Raw genomic sequence first — 15,018 nt, 5'->3', positions numbered from 1 at the left:
TCTTCTTACTCACTTCTACTAATTAATAAAGTAGAATTATTTTTTTAATGTACAACAAAATTTCAAAAAGCTCATTTGAAATGGACAGGAGGGAGTATTTATTTATTATAACAATTTTTATTTATATAAAGTTTTAAATTTTTTTTATCCAAACTTATAATTTTGTAGCAAGCAAGATATAATGGTTATTATTTTTTTAATTTTGTATTCTATTTTTTCCAAACTCACTGCTGTGGGTTTGTTTTGTGAAATTATTTTTTGTGTATAAAATATAAAAATAATAAATATAACGTGTGTTAATATTTTTAAGAAAATATTTGAGTTTTAACTTTTGTAATGACTTTTTTATAATAAATATTTTAACTTTTGGATTTAAGCGAAAATGATCGGGTAATCGGATTTCCATAAGTCCATAGCCTATACACCAATGGGCTTAACAAAGCTCTATTCGAGTCTACTCAGTGAGGGTTTAACCCACGAATACTACGACGTCGTTTCGATCTTCGTCTTCGCTGCTCTGATCCCTTCACAGCATACCATCTTCCATCTTCCGATTTCCATTACTGCTTATCCCCTTGCTCCCCCAATTCGCGCGACGGCTCCATTAGGAATCTGTTGATTCGCATTTTTGCGAGGGTAAGAGATGGGCGGCGACATTGCACTGCACAGGCTATTGTTTCTATGCTGCATTACTCTGTTGATCCATGCCATCCCCAGATCGGAGGCATCTCAGCCGTCCGCAGAGTTATTTCTGGGAGTTTCCCCTCAAGGTGGGTCTGATTAAGCCTCTACCTACTCTTCCGTGTTTTGTTTGCTGACTACTGGTTTTTGGGATGTTTATTTTGTTTGCATAAATGTTTGGTTTTTTCAAACAAGAGACAACGAACGGATGAAACCGGATGTGTTGCAGATGTAAATTACTACAGAGGATTGTTATCGTCGAGTACGGTTAAGTGCAAAGACGGATCAAAGAAATTCGACAAGTCCCAGCTCAATGACGACTTCTGTGATTGTCCTGATGGCTCTGATGAGCCAGGTACTCACCACTCTCTTCCTTTTTCAGTGTCATCGTTGCTGAATCGTAAACACATGCGCCTAATGTTTGCCAGTTATAGGAATTATAAGTTATGGTGTTGTGGATTTATGTTACTGTTTTTTGTTGATTTGGGTATTGGGATGTTACTTCGCAGGAACTTCAGCTTGCCCTAATGGGAGGTTCTACTGCAAGAATGCTGGCCATATTCCAGTTATCATATATTCTTCAAGGGTCAATGATGGCATCTGTGGTAATCACCCTGTATTTGTCAAGAGATTCTGCTGAACCTTAAATTGAGGGGAGATATATTGTTGTTTTACTGCTCAAGCTTTTTTTTTTTCATTAATGAAAAGCTTGATGCTTCTTCGTGCTTGCCAAGTTGATAAAAGTCTTACATTCCTATGAAATGACCCATTGCATAAATGCTATCCTATCCTCTTGATTCCATGGAACTCCACTGTATATGGTTTTTCTTGGAAATTGCATCTCTAGGTTACTGGTCATTTGGCATCCTTTGTTATTCCTTTGTGTGCCAACTGGTAGATAGTCTGATTCTGATACGATGAGGATAAATGGCACTGAGTTTTCTGTTTTCTTGAGGGTATGTGTTAGAGTAGTTATCTTATAGACTTTGTGAGACCTGAAGAGCCTATGTTTTTGTTTTGGATTAGAATGTAGCTGTGAGATATTAGTTGCCGAAAATGTGAGTTAATATGGCAATTAGGATATACTTACATCATTTATTATGTCATAATGTAATATAGGAATTCTATTGAATTCTAATTAACACAGCACCCCCTACTGACATACTCACATGAATGCTGATTTGATTGTTGACCAATGAGACTACTGCTTTAGTACAAAGTGACTATTATATTTTTAACCTTAAAATGCATTATTGATTTATCTCATTGCTAAAATAGTGGCAACATTCAACCCTACAGAAGAGTTTCACAATATGAAAAATAATAATTGTTTTAACCGGTTTATTGCATTGCAGTGACCTACTTCTGTTTATGAGTTTACTTGTCCATGAATGATTGTAAACAGAATAAGAGCTCTAATTTTGTGATGGTACTATAACCTGCCATATTCAAGGATTCTTACTTCAATTCTTGCCTAGAGTTACTTTGCATTTTAGATTGTGTGTTGGTCAAATATCAGTATTGATTTTTTGGTAGGTAAGTCTTTTTTAATGCTTGCACTTTTTTTTTTTTCTATAAAATATGTGTGCTGACTTGACTTTCAGACCAGAATAGCAGAACCCTTTTGTTATTTTAATTTTTGTTATATATTTGTTAAATCATATATACTTTGGCATTATAATTTATTGTGTGATCTTTCACAACTGAGGCAGATTGCTGTGATGGGAGTGACGAGTATTATGGTAAAACCAAGTGCCCCAACACATGTTGGGAAGCTGGAAAAGCAGCCAGAGAAAAACTGAAGAAAAAAATTAGTACATATAAGGATGGCATTGCTTTGCGCAACAAGGAAATTGAGCAAGCAAAATTAGCCATTGCGAAGGATGAAGGGGAACTATCAAAGCTTAAAGATGAGGAGAAAATACTTAGACCCTTGGTTGACAAACTCAAGGGTATGCTTCTTTTACATTCTCTGTGTGTGTTGGTAGCAACAAAGACGAAAACGAGCTCCATAAATAAATAAAAGCATAGAGAACACCCTAAGACATCCAGTCTGTTATGTTTCTGTTAACAAAGTTTATTCATGGTCAATTATATGCATTAGCATAGGAATGTAATGGTCACATTAAAGTTTCTTCTTGTTTGCTTTTATGACGAGTGATTGCCAAGTTCTATTTTTTGTAAGGTTTGAGTTGTTTGAGTGCATATCACTGAGATCATTTTCATTTCATCCATATGCTTACTCTGCCATTTCATTGATATTCACTGCCTAAGATATGCATTTATCCGTACTGTTGTTGAGTATGTGGTCTCTGTCAAATTTCAAGTTATTACGGCTGGTTGCCTTCTAAATAACAATATACTAAGCATTAGGTGTAACTGATCTTTTTATATTACTATGAATGTTTTAATGTACTGCACTGTTTCTTCTCTATTTTTGTGAAGAACGCAAGGAGCAGATAGATAAAGTTGAAGAAGAAGAAAGGCAGCGGAAAGAAAAAGAAGAGAAGGAAAGACAGCAAGCGCAAGAAAGTGAAGGCAAAGGTGAAGATGTTGAGCCTGTGAAGACTGATGTCCCTGATAATACTGGGATAACAGATCAAATTCAAAAGGTTTTACTAAATTGGTCATGCCCTTTTCATTTGATTATACTAATTTGATCTTCCCGTCGCTTCTGGATTGGCTTAATGCCTTAATTGCTATTGCTTTCCATGATTTTGGATAAATTATAAATATCATGCTTGACTGGCCAGAACCTAAACTTTGAATTCAGTGGCTAAAAATCAATTAGGAATTAGTGCTTCTGCCAGACTGCCACATGAAAAAGATTTAGATGATATGTTTTTGCATGAACATTATGTGAACTTGAAGTATATTGAATGCCAATCAATGATGCATGCTTATGTTCAAGCACAAATATGAGTCGAGGAATTTTTTTGCAGAGAACATTCATAAGTCGGAGTTATTCAGGTCTGGCTTATGAAGATGATATTCATAAGGCATATATGCTTGATAATGGAAAAAGTTGTGTCATGAAAGGCTAGACTAGGTTTCCTTGTCCAGTGGAGATGTCCTGATTAATCTTTGCTTACCATTTATTTTTATACATTAGTAATAGTGAAAAATCAATTATGATAGCAAATAGTCATTTTTTTTAATCTCTTAACAGTAATGATGATTAAATTCTGTTTAAAGAAACAGAGGAAATATTTAGAAGATTTCTCTTGATTTTTAGCTATTGCTAGGGATGATTCAACAAACTTGCTCTACTGAGTTACATCGAGCATAATCACCCTGAATCAATCTCTTTCGTTCTCTCTGAAATCATACATATGACATAATAGGACCTTGAGGAAGAGCATCGTGAATCTGTCAGTGAATCTGAGCCAGAGCATTCTTCCATTAAGCAAGGACTTCCGGATGATGAAGTAGAAGGGGTTGGTGAGGAGTCCCGTCAGGTTTGATCATTTTTAGATAGGAAAATGGTTTATATTATGCGAAACTATTTCAATTGTTGATATAACACTTCTGTTTCGTGTAGGGTGCTCAACACGCTGAGGAAGATTCCAATGTTGATGGTAAGGAGGGTGTTGATACTGGCATTCAGGTATGTTCTTGATAATTGCTTTAAGCAGAGTTTTTATGACAATGTTATGTAGCTACCTGTGATTTTTTGGTTACTCATTTTTTATGACCCAAATTGATTCACATTCTGATGCCTCCTAAGTGAAGTAAAACTGTTATCAGACCAATGATTGGGTGGCGTCCAACTTTTTTGTTTTCCCAGGATGAGAATGGAGCTGAAGATGGTGAACCACTATCAAGGGAGGAGTTAGGGCGCCGTATTGCATCCCGGTGGACTGGGGAAAAGGCGGAGCATCATATGGATGAAGTCGATGACTCCTCAAATAAGGGTCATGAAAAACCTGATGAAACATATGATGAGGTGAATGACGAAGAAGACAACAAATACGTCTCTGATGATGACGAGCATAAGTATGAGGATGATGATGTCAATGGTGATAGTGATAGTGATGAAACCTATGACCACACTGATGACTTGGGCAGAGAGGATCATTATGATCCAACTTCTCAAATTCATGAGTCTGATGATGAATCTGAATTAACAGGTGTGGCAGTTCTTTGTTGAAATTCCTTCTGAGATCACAATGAACTTAGACAATTAAACCTGTATATGGTCCAAATTTCAGATATAACTGGCACAGGCGGCTCATCTTGGCTGGAGAAGATACAAAACACAGTGAAGAATATTTTCCAAGCAGTCAATTTGTTCCAGAAACCTGTCAATATTTCTGGTAATGAAGGTTTTCTACATTTTCAACATTCTTGAGCTTTGGTTCAAAGGAAATCATCTGTTACCTTTTGACTTTGCAGATGCTGCTCACATACGGAAAGAATATGATGAAGCCAATGCCAAACTATCCAAAATACAATCAAGAATATCAAAGCTGACGCAGAAACTAGGATATGATTTTGGTATGTAATTTATTAGGCTGGGTATAACATCATGGTGAAATTGCTTTTGCATATATCGTGCAGTATAATACATTTCTGGGATGTAATTGGCTCCACTTTTATACCGCAGGCCCCGAGAAGGAATTCTATTCATTCTATGGCCAATGCTTTGAGAGCAAGCAGAATAAGTTGGAAATTTCTTAGTTCCATTTTCTTCATTTCCTCCATTAATTAGTTCTCCTTAATACAAATATATCTATTCTATTTCTAAATTTGATTGGAACTATTGTTGTAGGTATGTCTACAAGGTCTGTCCCTTCAAACAAGCAACCCAAGAAGAGGGTTACACAAACACTCGTCTGGGGTAGGTTCTTTTCCATATTTCAAGATGCTTCTTCGATTCTGTATGGATGGATTTGTGCAGCACCTTGATGTGATGCCTATGTTCTTATCCCTTTTTCAATTTTATTGGGTGTAGGAGCTGGGACAAATTTGAGGACTCTTACAGAGTGATGCAGTTTCGAAATGGAGACAAGTGCTGGAATGGCCCCGACAGAAGCCTAAAGGTAGACATCACAAATCTTGAATATGTCTGGCATCGTGAATCACATTCCCTTCTCTCTCAATTCCATGTCACCATTGGCGTACGCCTAACCATTGATTTAAGATACGCCTTTCTGTGTTTGTCGAAGCAATTACCTTGTGGGGCAATCAAATTAGAAACATCCTCTCAGTTTAATTGTGTAATGTTATTCTCACACCACTTACCAATTCTGTGATGTATCTATATCCCAGGTGAAGTTAAGATGCGGATTGAAAAATGAACTTGCAGATGTCGATGAACCTAGCCGATGCGAGTAAGAATCTCTCCACAACCTTCCTATCTATTGTATGTGATCTTGTGTAATAAATCCATTCGATGCATTAACGAGACATGTCTTCTTTCCTTTCAGATATTTGGCACTGTTAAGCACCCCGGCTGTGTGCGTCGAAACTAAACTTAAGGTCACTCTTCGTTTCCTTCCCATTGAATATGATGATGAAAACATTGATTTGGGTTGCTAACCATCCGTATCATTATTCATTCAGGAGCTCGAAGAAAAGTTGGAGGTGCTGAACAAGGAGGAGCCGAGAGTCGAGCAGGGAGAACAACACGACGAGCTATGACCCGACAGACAGCTGCGTAGAGACGAGAATAAGATCAGAGATGGATGGAACGAAAGGCCGGACACGGAGGAGTCAAGTTGAGTCAATATTTCACGAGCAAACAGCCACACCATAGCAGCCATGGCGAGGCCCCCAACACTGTCTGTCTGTGTGTCTTAACTAATTAAATGTAGACTAGACTCCCCATCCAATGCTATCTATAATATAGTCTTCTTGTGACTCAGTTCAGATTACAGACACACATACATCAATGGATTGTATTAAGCAGTTGAGAGAGAGAGAGAGAGAGAGAGAGATCCGTAATTTTGTCAGCTGAGAACATAACCCAACAGGGAAGGAGATGCACACAATTATAATCAACTCATCTAACTTGAAGTGGGTCATGTCCGAAAGTAGTTTTGTAAGTAAAATTTTTTTTGAAGAAATGATTTTTTGGTGCCGAATTCGCAACGTTGGCCAGCCGTTGCCACAACTATTATGTTGTTTACGCGGTGATGCCACATGAGTAACGGCTGGCTACAGTTTGCCATATATATATATATATATTTTATCTTAAGTAAATTAGTGTCAACGTTTTGTGTCTCCCGAAAATCACACTAAAAGTGCCCATCAACCACAGCCATACCCATAATAATAATAATTATTATAATAATAAATATACGTTTTGTGTCTCCCGAAAATCACACTAAAATTGCCCATCAACCACAGCCATACCCATAATAATAAATATAGGATGAAAGCATGACGTATGTATATTGAATGCATTAGTTAATTATATTAGGAGGATATCGTTATTTTATTGATTTAATTATATATATAAAAAGCATTATTAGCATTAAATGTGAAAGAAATTAGGCAAAATTGATTGGTAAGTAATGGCAGTCGCAGTCGGAGTAGCATTCGGAATAGCTTCTTCACCATCTTCATACACATACATATATACATACACATACAAATATATATATATATATAATAGTAGATAAATTGTTATGCTGCTAACTGATTACACACACACATACATTCATACAAAAGGTAAATTTGGAATCCGATCGTCGTTTCTTCCTCTCCTCCGCCATGGATGCTAATAATGTTAAGCGCCCCAAGACTAAGATCGTGTGCACGCTCGGTCCTGTCTCTCGCTCCGTTCCCATGGCCGAGAAGCTCCTTCGCGCCGGCATGAACGTCGCTCGCTTCAATTTCTCTCATGGTTCACACGAGTACCACGCCGAAACCCTCAGCAATCTCCGCCAGGCCATGGAAAACACCGGAATCCTCTGCGCTGTTATGCTCGACACCAAGGTACGTACATTGGAAATATGTATAGTGTATTCTAATTTTTCGCACAACTGGAGAAATGACGTACTGTACATCTTTTACGATCGGTAACGGTATTTATAGGAGTTTTGCTGTACGAAACATGTATCGAATAGCAGTTTTTTCCTCTTGATGTTAGATGTGATTCGAAATGGATCCAGGTGAATTTCATATTCCTTTCTTATAACTGGGGGAAATATGAATGATTTCGTTACTCGTGGTGAAATCTGAATGATTCTGTTGCCAATTGATATCTGAATTCTGATCTTCACAGAGCGTCTGCATTTCACTCTCTTGCACTTGCGCAGGGTCCAGAGATTCGAACGGGGTTCTTGAAGGATGGGAAGCCTATCCAACTGAAACAGGGGCAAGAGATCACAATATCCACTGACTACGACATCAAAGGCGATGAAAAAATGATCTGTATGAGCTACAAAAAGCTTGCAGAAGACTTAAAGCCTGGAGGTGCCATTCTCTGCTCCGATGGCACCATCACCTTCACCGTTCTGGATTGTGACAAGAAGAAGGGCTTGGTACGCTGTCGATGCGAGAACACTGCAGTTCTAGGCGAGAGAAAGAACGTCAATCTTCCAGGGGTGGTTGTGGACCTCCCAACTTTGACAGACAAAGACAAGGATGACATCATGAATTGGGGCGTTCCCAATCAAATCGACATGATCGCTCTTTCTTTTGTTCGCAAGGGTTCTGATTTGGTTGAGGTTCGCAAGCTCCTCGGTGAACATGCAAAAACCATCGTCCTCATGTCCAAGGTCAGTGTCTCTCATTTTAATCTATCTATGCATATGATCAAACCTGTGCAATTCTTCTCTTGAAATGTCTGGTTTGGACATTATTATGTAATTTAGGAGATGATGGTGTGTAATTGCTGAAAATTGGGATATTTTAGTATTGGATAATGGATAGAATTCATTCGTTCATTCATTCATGTTTCCAAATCTGTCAAATAGGTTGAGAATCAAGAAGGGGTGGCGAATTTTGACGACATTCTTGTCAACACAGATGCGTTCATGGTGGCTCGAGGTGATCTGGGAATGGAGATTCCAATCGAGAAGATATTTCTAGCTCAGAAGGTGATGGTATACAAGTGTAACATCCAGGGCAAGCCTGTGGTCACTGCAACTCAGATGTTGGAATCCATGATCAAGTGTCCAAGGCCAACTCGAGCCGAGGCCACAGACGTCGCCAACGCTGTTCTTGATGGAACTGACTGTGTGATGCTGAGCGGCGAAACGGCTGCAGGAGCCTATCCAGAGCTGGCCGTGCGAACCATGGCGAAGATTTGCATAGAAGCAGAAAGTACAATCGACTACGGCGATGTTTTCAAAAGGATCATGGTGAATGCCCCGGTGCCTATGAGCCCGTTGGAAAGCCTGGCGTCATCGGCAGTCCGGACAGCGAATTCTTGCAAAGCAGCTCTTATTCTGGTGCTGACGAGGGGAGGTAGCACTGCGAAGCTGGTGGCGAAATATAGGCCGGGGATGCCGATACTTTCGGTGGTGGTGCCGGAGATAAAGTCAGATGAATTTGACTGGTCATGCAGCGGGGAGTCCCCGGCAAAGCACAGCTTGATATTCAGGGGGCTGGTGCCGGTTCTGTGCGCGGGGTCTGCGAGGGCGTCGCATGAGGAGTCGACGGAGGAGGCGCTGGAGTTTGCGCTGCAGCATGCCAAGAGTAAAGGGCTGTGCAAGGGCGGGGACTCGGTGGTGGCGCTTCACCGGATCGGAACTGCATCCATCATTAAGATTGTGACTGTGAATTGAGTAAAGTATGAATTCATACACAGAAGGATTGGATTGGAATTGAGTTGGGCAGAGGGAGGTGGGTAAGTGTTAGCCTTGCCTCCTCCATTGATATTTCTTCTCAGGGAGGAGCTTTCTTGGATCCATTTGAACTTTTTATTTAAGATACTCCATATGTTTTCATTTTGGTGGTCTGCCTGTTCAAAGAATGAGAATCCCTCCCTCCCTGCTGCTGCTGCTTGGACAGGTGCATACTTCTTATCTCATTATTCAGTCACTCCTTTTTGGCCTTTAATTTATACTTATACACACAGGCATAGATTGGATCATTGTAGCAATAGTAACAATAGTAATAATTTTCGATAATTAAAACATAGATAGATAAAGGGTAGTGTGTACACGAAAAATAATAATAATAAAAAATATAAAAATTAAATTTTATATATACACGAAAACATATCCCACTCGATCCCCAGCAGAAAGGTGTATGTATGTAGGTTTACAAGATACTACTACTACTACGACAATGGAATAATGGTTAGAGGCAGCAATTTGTCAATTTAAAGGGGGATATGTCTAAAGAAAGAAAAGCTGAGAGAGAGAGAGAGAGAGAGAGAGAGAGCTGAGTTTGAGTAAGTTAGTTGAGTTGAGTATACATACATACTAAGAGTTAAGATGACAGAATTGGCTTGGCTTGGCTGGGCTCGGCTTGGCTTGGCTTGGCTTGGCTTGGCTTCACAGATTATCCGGAAGCTCGCCGCCATTAATGCTTGTTACATATAAAGCACATCCAACATATATATATATATATATATATATCAGTTGTTATCTTCATCCTCCTCCCTTGCACCTGCACCTGCTCCTGCTCCTCCATTTGTCGTCGGCTCAGAAGATGTAGACGCTATAGATGAATTTCCAGGGACAGACCGGGGGGATCTCGAGATGGAGATGGAGGATGAGAACAGACTGCTGAAAGGCCATGGCAGCGGAGCTGCTGCTGCTGCTGAATACTGTCTGTCCCTATCCCCACCACCACCACCATTGTTGTTCCCATCATTGCTGGTACTGGTGCCTGTGTTGTTTCTCAATCCCCCCTCCCCTGTGGCTTCAAGCTTCGACTCATCGCAGGGTAACTGGTGCCTGCACACAGGGCAGGAGCTGTGGAGCTCCAGCCATGGCAAAATGCACTCACTGTGGAACTTATGCTTGCAAGGCATCTCCTTCATTTCAGTCCCCGCCTCGCACTCATCCAAACACACCGAACACTGCAGAGTTTCCTCCACCTTCACCTTCGGCAGCGCCTCCACCGCCTCTTTCTGAGCTGGCGGCGTTCCGTATCTGTTAGGATCGTTCTCCGACAAATGCTGCAGCAGCAAGTCGAGACTGGGGCCAATGAAGTAGTCGCCGAACGATCCAATTGGAGCTGGAGCTGGAGCCGGAATGCGGTTCTGAGAGTCGTATGAGCCTTGTACGATTATCGTCTGGTTAAAAGGATTGATCAGGATCACACGCTCCCCTCTGTTATCATTCTCTCTATCTCCACCCTCCAGCTGCAGCTGCTGCTGCTGCATATTCTCCAAATTTGCTGTTTCGGCGAGTATTCCGGCTCGGATTCCTTGCAGGAGTTGTAGGATTGCGGCGGAGCTTCTTCTTCTTCTCCTCCTTATTATGGATTCCAGTTCTCGGTCGAGCTCTGTATCCCTCTCCTGGTGTCCATGGCTGTCGATGCTGAGAACACTTTGATCGTTGTTGGTGGTGGTGGTTGCGGCGGCGGCGGTGTTGTTGTCGTCCTCGTTGTTATCTTCCTCTTCGAATTCCATGTTCCTGATGCGACGGCGCCTCCTCGGATTGCTGATCATGCCGAGCAGAATTGGTGCCCATAGGGAGAGAGCACGGTCAGAATCGGAGCCGAGTTCGAGAGGAGGATCGGAATTTGGGGCAGATGCAGAAGACATTTCCTCGACGAAGCCGCTCTGGCAGATTGGGCATTTGACTGAGTCGACCTCCATGATCGGATTCACCGTCTGCGAACACATATGGCACCAATATCGCGACGACGATGCCTCTGATTCCTCCATTGCAGCTTTACCAGGTTCGTCGGATTTCTAGAGGTATCCTTTTTCTCTTTTACTTTTTTTTTTTTTGTTTTCCTATTCAAACAACAAATGAATCGACAGGGTGAGGGATCAAGCAAGGTTCAATGGCAATTGGCAAGGTATTTCTACTACAGTAAAACAAATTCTCGTTCAGTATTCATCGTCATCATCAACAACAACAACAACAGAAAATGACTACTGCATAGATCTGAAGAAGATTGAAATGACCACAGCAGTCCTTAAACGTTAAATATGGATTGAATTGGAGGAAGGCGAGAGATCGATAATCTCAAACAGCCATAATAAAAGCTCCACGCCAACAAGACCACCATCATTTGATGAGAATTCAAAAACAGAGATAAATTACCTACCGAATTCGGTTTTCTCGGATGATGATATGATGCAGCAGCAATCCAAGTCAATCCAAGCCAAAGCAATCTCTCCTCCTCCTTGTCTGTTCTGTTCTGTTCTTCGCCAGAACAGAAAAGCAAAATGAAAATAGGAAAAGAATCCTCCTCTGCGCGTGTTGTGATGGATGAGTTCTTCTTCGGCTTCGGAGGAAGGAATCCGCGTGGTTTTTGGTTTGAAGACAACAAACAAATACCACTACCAACGATAAAAAAAAAAGAAAAAACAAAAAAACAAATGATTAATATATATGGGAGGGTCCTGGGGCCATCCTGCTGTGGATCGCTCTCTCTCTCTCTCCTCCTCCGCCTCTCATGTGCGGTCGGATCCGATCCTTTGAATTGAATCTAACTACCATTGCCATTACTGTTAAACCATCTAAATTCAGAGGTTGACGATACCACTCATACATATATACATATAAATTCATTATTGTATATTATTCCTTCCCAGTCCAAGAATGGCTGCCACTAAATTATTATTTATTAATTAATTAATAATAATAATAATAATAAGAGAGCGCAGAGACAGAGGAAGAGAAGGCAGCAAAGCAAGAAGCATCCATCATCAGAACCGCGTTTTTCTCCTATTTCCACTCCTCTTACGTTATTTGATTTTTATTTATTTTTCTTTGCCGTTTTTGTCCATTTCAATTAATTGCTTTTTGATGAAAGCATTTTATATTTGTGAGTGATAGTTGTTTGTGTGTTTGGTTGGGAGTTAGGGAGGGTAGGGTAGTAGATACGATAAGGTAGTTCAGATTCGTTACTCCCAAATTTCAACTAATACTTTTTGTTATTTGAATTTGAATTTGATTTTGATTTTAATTTTGATTTTGATGATACCCCGATTCCTTAAATTATTATTTTCAATAAATTACATGCAATTGTTTTAGAATATACTTTTTTTTTTTTTTATGAATTTGAAAATTTTTTAGTTTGAATTTAATATTAAAATAAAGTACGAAAAAATATCTTGTAAGAAAATATATATTTCCTCTGTCTCGTATGGAATTTTAAAAATATTAGTATTATATTATAATAAAATAGAAATAAAATTAAAATGACTAAATTAACCCCTGTTAGTGTAATATATTGTAAATTGAAAAGGTATTTATAATATTATTTTATAATTTTTTATATAAGTAGATTTGTTGGTATTTTAAATATTTTTAACATTATTTTTCAATAAAATATATACAATATAAATATTATCTTATAAGAAATAAAATTTTTATATAATACAAATAAATAAAAATATATATATTTATGTATTTAGCATTACCATAAATTAATTTTATAAAAAAAATAAAGAATTTCAATACAGATAAAAATATTCATGGAGAGAGATAGACTTTTGAGTAAGTCCTAAGGAATTAAGAATTTAATTAAATTGATTTTTATTTATTAAATATATTTAAGATTGATAAATTTATTTAAAATAAAAGCCATTTTGTAGGAAAAAAAAAAAGAAAAATGGGTCATGTATACGTGGCACCACTAAGTGAGTATAAACTTTTATTTTTGTATAAAATATCTAAATTCCATGATATAATTTTAGAATATTTAAATACATATTTTAATTATACATTAATTGTCATTAATTGTGACCATGAGGTCATGGGTTCAAATCCCCGACCTCAGGTCATCTACCACACATGGTTCGCCTAGTGTGACTTTTTCGTTGGGCCTGGTTTGCAGGATATTAGGTTCGGTCGGGGATTTACCCAGCACACTTTCAGGTAGCGACTGTGAGTTCCCGTGTCATAAAAAAAAATAAAAAATACTAACATACTATTAACATAAAAAAAAAAGAGAAAAAAAGACAATACTCTAAAGGTATTTTTTTTTTATATTTGAATTTTGAGTTGAGATTTAAATAGTAAAAAAGTTAAATGTAATAGTTGTATAGTGTAATATAAATAGGCGTTGACGTGATGTTTTGAATGTAAAATTATTTTTTAATATAATATAAAAAATAAAAAATAGATATTTGATTTGATTTTTTTTTTAAAAAAATTGAATAAATAGTTAAAATCCATACAAACTTCCAAAAGAACACAAATATATTTTTTTTTTTTTATTTTTATCAATCTCACTATAAACATATATTTACTAATGTAATAAAAGTAAATCATTAATTTACTAAATTATATTATGTTAAATATTATGTATTTACTAAATTTATTATGTTAAATACTATCTCCGTCCGGCTCGTCCCATTTATTTTTTTTACGTTGATATTTGAATATTAATTATTATATTTGAATACAAATTAAAGAAAAATGACAAAAATTCTTTTATTAGTATCTTATAATAATATTATTGTAATAATATTTGTACAAAAATTTATTCAAACATAAAAATATTTTTAATATTAAATAATAACACAAAAATAAATAAGACTAGTATAACTATATATAACTATACGAAGGCAATATTATGTCAATAACCAAATGCATATATTGAAATGAAACGGACAAAATATAAAACCACACGCTTAAAAAAACATATCATATTCAACATACATTTATATAAATTTGTATTATTTTTAAAAAATTTATGAAATATAAAAAAAATTCAAAACTTTTGTGCAAACGAAACCAATTCCAAGTCCAGTTTCATTCATAGCTGGCAGGCAGGCAACATGCGATGGGACACCCAAATAACACAATTTGATTTCTTGTCAGTCACTGTCACACTCCAGGGGAACTCCACTAATACCAAATTAAATTAATTAATTTTTATAATATTCCCTCCGTCCCACGTACCATGTCCATTTTGCTATTTGTGTTCGTCTCACATACTATGTTATTTTCCTTTTTAAAAAAATATTACACACTTTAATCTCATTTTAAATTTTTTAATTTTTTAAAATTTTAATTAAACTAATTAGTTATCGAAGATAATTATTTTCACTAATACATTCTTAATTATCTACTAATTACACCCCATACTACTCCTACGGTGTATTTGTTTGGGGATTTGAATTTTGAGTTGGAATTTGAATAGTAAAATTTGAATTTGAATAGTTACATGATATAAATAGGTGTTGATGTGATGTTTTGAATTTAAAATTAATTTTTAGTATAATATAAAAAATAAAAAATAAATGTT

At 37.4% G+C, this 15,018-nt stretch overlaps 3 protein-coding genes across 3 annotated transcripts; 2 read left to right on the top strand and 1 right to left on the bottom strand.

The window, feature by feature from the left end:
• Positions 1-443: 443 nt before the first annotated feature.
• Positions 444-6,693, top strand: LOC127259373 (glucosidase 2 subunit beta). The gene is made up of 16 exons (XM_051286675.1): positions 444-770; positions 911-1,036; positions 1,191-1,286; positions 2,394-2,633; positions 3,127-3,293; positions 4,026-4,139; positions 4,223-4,288; positions 4,469-4,811; positions 4,893-4,997; positions 5,077-5,178; positions 5,288-5,345; positions 5,453-5,521; positions 5,636-5,723; positions 5,953-6,014; positions 6,111-6,162; positions 6,247-6,693. Exons 1-16 carry the CDS (start codon positions 644-646, stop codon positions 6,322-6,324), a joined length of 1,893 nt encoding a protein of 630 aa, XP_051142632.1. The 5' UTR covers positions 444-643; the 3' UTR covers positions 6,325-6,693.
• Positions 6,694-7,206: 513 nt separating this feature from the next.
• Positions 7,207-9,652, top strand: LOC127259374 (pyruvate kinase, cytosolic isozyme-like). The gene is made up of 3 exons (XM_051286676.1): positions 7,207-7,623; positions 7,947-8,408; positions 8,607-9,652. Exons 1-3 carry the CDS (start codon positions 7,399-7,401, stop codon positions 9,417-9,419), a joined length of 1,500 nt encoding a protein of 499 aa, XP_051142633.1. The 5' UTR covers positions 7,207-7,398; the 3' UTR covers positions 9,420-9,652.
• A 136-nt stretch (positions 9,653-9,788) lies between these two features.
• Positions 9,789-12,386, bottom strand: LOC127259375 (E3 ubiquitin-protein ligase SIRP1-like). The gene is made up of 2 exons (XM_051286677.1): positions 11,866-12,386; positions 9,789-11,548 (listed from the first exon to the last, which is right to left on the bottom strand). The coding sequence occupies exon 2, from the start codon at positions 11,474-11,476 to the stop codon at positions 10,217-10,219; it is 1,260 nt and encodes a 419-aa protein (XP_051142634.1). The 5' UTR covers positions 11,477-11,548; positions 11,866-12,386; the 3' UTR covers positions 9,789-10,216.
• Between the last annotated feature and the right edge of the window lie 2,632 nt (positions 12,387-15,018).

This window comes from Andrographis paniculata, unplaced genomic scaffold (genome assembly GCF_009805555.1).
Source record: "Andrographis paniculata isolate CXL003 unplaced genomic scaffold, ASM980555v1 Contig60END, whole genome shotgun sequence".
Classification (NCBI taxonomy): domain Eukaryota; kingdom Viridiplantae; phylum Streptophyta; class Magnoliopsida; order Lamiales; family Acanthaceae; genus Andrographis; species Andrographis paniculata.
The sequence above is the reverse complement of the archived record's forward strand: the minus strand, read 5'-3'. Positions and strand labels throughout refer to the sequence as shown.

What these genes read in the sequence shown, in the direction of transcription:
- LOC127259373 (XM_051286675.1), top strand. Translation starts at nt 644, where the DNA reads ATGGGCGGCGACATTGCACTGCACAGGCTATTGTTTCTATGCTGCATT. An exon ending in CTTGGTTGACAAACTCAAGG is followed by an intron (nt 2,634 to 3,126) that starts GTATGCTTCTTT and finishes ATTTTTGTGAAG; the next exon opens with AACGCAAGGAGCAGATAGAT. An exon ending in GCCCCGACAGAAGCCTAAAG is followed by an intron (nt 5,724 to 5,952) that starts GTAGACATCACA and finishes TCTATATCCCAG; the next exon opens with GTGAAGTTAAGATGCGGATT.
- LOC127259374 (XM_051286676.1), top strand. Translation starts at nt 7,399, where the DNA reads ATGGATGCTAATAATGTTAAGCGCCCCAAGACTAAGATCGTGTGCACG. An exon ending in CTGTTATGCTCGACACCAAG is followed by an intron (nt 7,624 to 7,946) that starts GTACGTACATTG and finishes GCACTTGCGCAG; the next exon opens with GGTCCAGAGATTCGAACGGG. An exon ending in CCATCGTCCTCATGTCCAAG is followed by an intron (nt 8,409 to 8,606) that starts GTCAGTGTCTCT and finishes TCTGTCAAATAG; the next exon opens with GTTGAGAATCAAGAAGGGGT.
- LOC127259375 (XM_051286677.1), bottom strand. Translation starts at nt 11,476, where the DNA reads ATGGAGGAATCAGAGGCATCGTCGTCGCGATATTGGTGCCATATGTGT.